This window comes from Ruditapes philippinarum, unplaced genomic scaffold (assembly GCF_026571515.1).
Source record: "Ruditapes philippinarum isolate M1 unplaced genomic scaffold, ASM2657151v2 ctg12898_1_1_1_1, whole genome shotgun sequence".
Taxonomy (NCBI): Eukaryota; Metazoa; Mollusca; class Bivalvia; order Venerida; family Veneridae; genus Ruditapes; species Ruditapes philippinarum.
Window position 1 is genome coordinate 13810 of NW_026866539.1, and position 6397 is coordinate 20206.

General features: G+C 30.5%; 1 protein-coding gene across 1 annotated transcript; it reads right to left on the minus strand.

Annotated features, from left to right (window-relative positions):
• Positions 1 to 1843: 1843 nt before the first annotated feature.
• On the minus strand, positions 1844 to 6397 carry LOC132732802 (BTB/POZ domain-containing protein 3-like). Its single transcript, XM_060719310.1, has 3 exons — positions 6236 to 6397; positions 3973 to 4261; positions 1844 to 3519 (listed from the first exon to the last, which is right to left on the minus strand). The coding sequence occupies exons 2-3, from the start codon at positions 4251 to 4253 to the stop codon at positions 2289 to 2291; spliced, it is 1512 nt and encodes a 503-aa protein (XP_060575293.1). The 5' UTR covers positions 4254 to 4261; positions 6236 to 6397; the 3' UTR covers positions 1844 to 2288.

Genomic DNA, 6397 nt, shown 5'->3' on the forward strand with positions numbered 1-6397 from the left:
TTGGTTGTAATTGTATAATTGTAATCTTCCTGTTTGAAGCAGACCTATCACAAACGAGTATTGATGAAATATTAACTAACATAACATCAAGTAGGTAAAAACGATTCATAGGTGAAAACAGATATTTTGTTAAAGTCATAGAGCGTGATTAAAGTTTAAAACATATATTTAACTGATTTTGCTTCAAAATTTCTCAGATTGGTTACGATAATTGCAAGATAAAGATATTTTAAACAAAGAGTACTTCCAATACTACATGAAACATTAAATATCATTATTTGCATGTATCTAATATAATTGTTATAGGCTGATCAGTTCATATGCTTTTTAAAACAAGTGACGTTGAACAAACATTTCATCAAGTTCATTAAGATATATATAATTATGGTAACCTTATAATTATAATAATATAAGTTTACAATTTTTATTTTTCAAATACTCTTATTCCTCAAACGTATAATTAACATAATGACAATACCACATTTCATTAAATTATTTATTAGTATATATAAGTGTCATCCATCACATATACATATACACAACTGTACATGACGTAATACACACATATATAGTCAATAATACTTTAAGTACGTGTTTTCAATTTAAATTCTTGAAATACTCTGATTTTTTTGTTATTGAAATAACTCAATACTTTTCTCTTTCATTTAAAAAAACAAAAAACAAAACAAAAACAAACAAAAAACAACAACAACAAAAACACACGCACGCACGCACGCACGCACACACACACGCACACGCACGCACGCACACACACACACAATTAAGATTTTAACAATAAACATTTCATTGAATTATTATTTAGTCTTTTACCCTTAAAGTCTGATCCATTACATGTACACATACATGACATTTTAAACATATACGAGTATAATCAGTAATACTTTAACTACATGTTTACAAATGGTCATTTTTATATAGAATACCAGAAGACTATCATAATTTGTTATACACATTTTACAGGTATCAGTTCTAAAAGAGAGAAAATGCTAATATAAAATAAAATCTGCTTAAAAATAAACGTCATAAAAAGAAAGGCACTAACGTCATACATTAACTTAGATAAGATGATATGCTCATTATAGTAATCATAAAGTTAATGAATAACTATGAAAAGTAGAGTAAAAAAGGCGATTTCTAGGAAAAAATGACAGGATTTATTATGCCATTTCTCTTACAATATCACTATTGGACAGTAAAAAAAGGTTGTTAATATCATTTAACATAATGAATCCATTATCAATCTTCTTTACTTTACCAAATAGTTTTTTCTCATATCAGTTCATTGTGGACATTTCAAAAGAACATGTTTTTCATTTTCTACATCTCTGTTACATAACGGTCTTTCATATTGACTAGTTTCTAATTTAATTGGTGCGACTCCGCAGCAGAATTCAACAATTTATGTGGAAACAGACTTAAAAAAACTCAAAATATTTGATCAAATATGTGGCGTTAGTGTATGTGAGATATTATTTCAGTATTGTATAAAACGAAAATATTATAATTACTGAAAATATCAAAAATATCCAAAAAATATGTTTCTATTGTTTTCCCTTTTTCTATACAATATATCGAAGGAAAAAAAACAGCCGAATATAAAAATCCCTAAAAAGGGGGTTTTTCTGGCAGTTTTAAAAATTTATTTAAACATTTTTGTTTGTTTTTTTGGGTTTTACGTACACACACAGTTAATTTTTATCGGGGCGTTTCAGGTTTTTCGGGGAGGAAAAAACCCTCAGGGTGCCCCCTTTCCGGGTGATTTCAGGGACGAACGGGACCCAGTAGAACCCGATTTCCCCTAAACTAGCGGAACTTAGAAAGAATCCAAAGTCCCTGTCGGGATTCGAACCCACAGAGGTGAGGGGCAAGTGGTTTGAAGTCAACGATCTTAACCACTCGGCAACGGACGGATTTTTTAAATATATTAAAATATAAAAATATAAGATAAGGAATAAACTATGTATGGAATGCTGCATTCTAACCCTTACCTTTTTTGCTTTTCTGTGAGAATACATATGTAACGTTAAAACTCTTTTGTGTCTTATCCTTTTCCTACAAACAAATTGTAACGTTATTTAAAAATTAAAAATTCATATTAAAACAAACAAATTCATGCACATTTGAACAATTAATTCATTGGAGGTAAAGCTTAATATTGAGTGTTGTTTGTTTCATGTCAGCGCAATCAATAAAAGTATAAATAATGTATAAAAATTTTAATTGTCTATATACAACATTCAAGGTCTTTCTTTCTATTTAGGTCACTATCACTGGCGGTTTGAAACAATCTGAAACGTGATACTTTTCAGCAATCCATGGGTAGAACGTACGGGAGATACTGCAATATTATCTCTCATGCTATTGGTGTTTTCAGACATTTTGAAGATCTGCATTTGCATATGTCTATTGCATAAATTATTTGTTTGTAGGCAACAATTGAACTTCAAACTCAACTTGACCCTGTATGGTGCGACTCTTTTCTTTAATATCACTGGTCTTTCTATGATTACGTCATGAGACGTTTGTAACGGATTAAATTGAAATGTTTGTGTAACGTTCAATTCTGGGATATGAATTTTACCATGGATTGCTGGATAAGAGCTCTTTTCAAGATCTATTTCGTTTTTCTCAGTACATATCTGGACAAACTTCCTGCGATTCCAGGAACGATTATAGAGGTGGATCACTTCATCGTTGTATTCTTCAAAGAAATCTGATAATGATTTTTGGGAGTTGATGATTCTTTGTCTTTGATAACCAACAAGAAAATGCTCGTATTCAATGTATACGTCAATATTGCAAAGGCTTAAACTGATTAACTTCACACTTTTCTTAAGGTCAATATCAAAGTCAAAATTAAGAGAATGACTTGTGTACTGTTCCGTTTCTGCTCTTGCTGTAAACCAAGTCAGCGTTTCATAAATTGAAGTCCGGGACTCGGAGGAGTTACTCGTCACAACAGCAGTGTTGACTTTGCTAATGAAATCATTGATCTTACTTTCTTCATCTTGTGTAAAATAATCTTTATCTTGTATGCATCTTCTCATTGACTGATATGACATGGTGGGAACTCTGAGATAATAAAACGATTTTCCAAGATATTCTCGAACGTTGTTGCCACTGGGTTGCATTTTTTGTTCTGCTAAACGTTGCTTAGCCCACTCCTCAACCTTCAGAAATATTTCCTCTTCATTGGCAAAAAACGTGTCTCCTTTCAAAATCATATGCAAAGCGTCTTTGCTCAAATCCATGAACCTATCTGAATTAAGAACAGATATCGCATTTTTATCGATGACAAGACAACATGCCTCTGTAAGACTTGCTATTTCATACATGATTGCGAGTTGTAGAATCTCGCATGCATTTTCCGGTGTTAGGATGGTTTGTAAATAATCTGCACATAATTCTACCAACGTGGGAATTTGATACATATGAGCAAGTTGTAACAAATCAGAAGCTGTGTCTTCATGAAGTGTAACTGTATCACTATATATGTACCTGTTAAATACAAATAAACTATTTTAAAGATCAACATTCTGATCTTCTATTTGAATAACAATAAATTAAACCACTTACACTTTTATAAACATTATGAACAAATTCGTTGGTGGTACAATTGCTACTGTAATCCATTTCTCTGATATTTCGAATTGATCAGATCAGCGCCATGTGTAGCGATCATCAAATTGAAATGCCGAACTTCAGAAACTCGAGAAGTAACTTAAGAAAAATGGATTTATTGACGATATGTCTTATTGTAGCTTTAATCTCTTTAAATTTGAAAATGAAATTCTATCATATTAAAATATATATAAAATTTGGTGACTTTGTAAGTATTAATAATTTTACTTATATCCAAATTTACATATATTTCGAAGGTAGCCAAAACTTGTTAATTGGAATTGACAATGCAATCTTATCATTTCAATATTATCATGGAAGAATTTTTACCTCAGAAGAAGATCGAAAACTCTTTTCTCTGCATCAATCTCTTCTTTATTCTGCTTAAATGCACCAAAAAACATTTGCTGGAATACAGGACTTCTCGCCGCCAAAACTATCTTGTGAGCATGAATTGTCTCACCTTCGTCATGATCTTTACAGCAGAACTTTACATCTGTCCATAAATTCCTCTCATACAACTCTATTAGACAACCACCTAGGTTCTTGTTTAGCTGCCAATCTGGCACCGCTTCACTCGTAGATGGACGTTCAGTTGTAATAACTTCCATGTTTGTACCTGAAATGGTATATTTTAATATCAAAAAATATCTATTTATCCTTGCATTAAACCAATATTGAACACATACCAATTCAAAATGAAGAAAACTTCATCAATATTAATCGATATTCGGCAGTTTATTAATAGTAAGTTGTTTACTTAGTCTTGTTTCATTAAACAGATTTTTGGCTTTATTCCATTTCTTCTTTTACCGCAGAATTATTAATGTAAATAAATCTCTAATCATCAGTTTACATATTTTTACGAACTTATCTTTATTCTTATTATAAAACGATTTTCTCAAGGAGTATACTGTAGCTTAATGAGGATCTTTTTGGCTCATTGGTCAATCCCATTGAACAAATATAATATGAAAAGAAAATTTTAAAAGAAGCGCAACTGCAAAACGCTTGACATTTTTACTTTAAAAAAAAACAAATAAAAGGTTAAAACAAATACTTGGAAAAGAAATTATAATTAAAAAAGTTTTTCTTTTTTCTTATTTCAATAGGTAGATCTAGTCACACGTGTTGTTTTTTCCAAGGATGAAACATTACTATAATGTACAATGATCATTGTAACATCTAAAGCTGTGCACATGACAGGTCAAAGTTTCATATCTGTATATCAAGGAACGAGAAAGTAGGTCACTTCGCCAAATAATCTAGGTCAAATGATATCAAAGTTAAATATTTCAAGTCAGTTCAACATTTAAGAATGTCTTGTCCAGAGGTTGTTTTGTGCAAATATGGAGACAATCCATTCATTCATTACCAAGTTACAGTCAGTTATAGCAAAAATAAGATAGACTTCAATAATTAAACATTTAAGGTCAATGTAATAAATTAGCCAAGATCAATTTGAGTTTAATAAACATGAAGGGCTTATCCTAAAGAATATTGTATTTTTAATATGAAGTCAATACTTTCATTAATAAAAAAAGTTATAGCCCGAAACAACAATAAAGAAAAGAAAATTTCATTAACTTGATCTTCAAGGTCAAGATCATTTGTAAGTGAAGCTAAAGATATGTCTGGTTAACTTAAAGGTCTATCCTAATAAATTTGTGTGTTCAAGTTGTAGACAATCCATTAAAAACAACAAAGTTATAGCTAGTAGCAAAAATCAATCAAAATTTAGACACTTAACCTTACAGGTTAATGTCATTTATGAATAAAGGTCAAGTTAAGTCTTATCTACTTAAAGGTTATGTCCCAAAGGTTGTTGGGGCTAAGTATGAGGACAATACAATAAGAAATTAAAAAGTTATGACCAAAGTTGAAGTTTGCGGACAGCAACGGCCACGTCGCCATGATTGTATCAATACCTTTTTAGAATTTTTTTCTTCGAAAAACAGTCAAGCTTAAAATGTTTGTTGAAACCTGTTTATTGTTGAAAGAAGTTTTTTCTATCAAAACCTTTTAGAAATGTAATTTGATAAAAAATAATTTTGTTTAAACCAAGCAACAGTTGGGGTATTGTGCTCATACTTAGATATTTAAATACAATTATATTTTCAATTTCACTGATTAATCGACTTAATCTTTACTATTTTATTAACTTTATTTAGTTTGGGATCATTGATGCCAGCACTATTAAGTGTTGAGAATTGAGTACCGCTCAAGCCGGTTCTAGGGGGCGTGAGGGATGTTACACTTATTCATTATCCCTCATGTACAGACTCAATCAAACCGAGTCTGCAATTCTTACGTAATTTTGTTGTGATAAATGCTTCCGAGGGATCACTTTTGTTTCCAGATTTTTATAAGGCCAGTGGCCCATACACATAAAAAATGAAGAAAGAAAGATGTTTTAAAATTTAAATAGATTTTTTTTAAAAAATGCGTTATAAATATTACTTTTTCTTTTTCCATATCTATTACCAAATAACGCCAGCTTAATTTCAATTCTCAGTATATTTGATAAACCATGAAAACAAATTATGAGCAAAGTATAAACATATTGTGATATAAAATTTTAAAAATCACTTACCGTATGCTTGGTAATCCTTAACTTTCAATGGTTGTCAGGGCTTACTTCAAGTTTTTTACTTCAATCTGTGAACAGATAATAATATTTCAAGTTATGTTGCGTCACTTTATTTGAAACTAATGCGTTTAAACAAATATACAATATATTGAAATGGTGCATGCA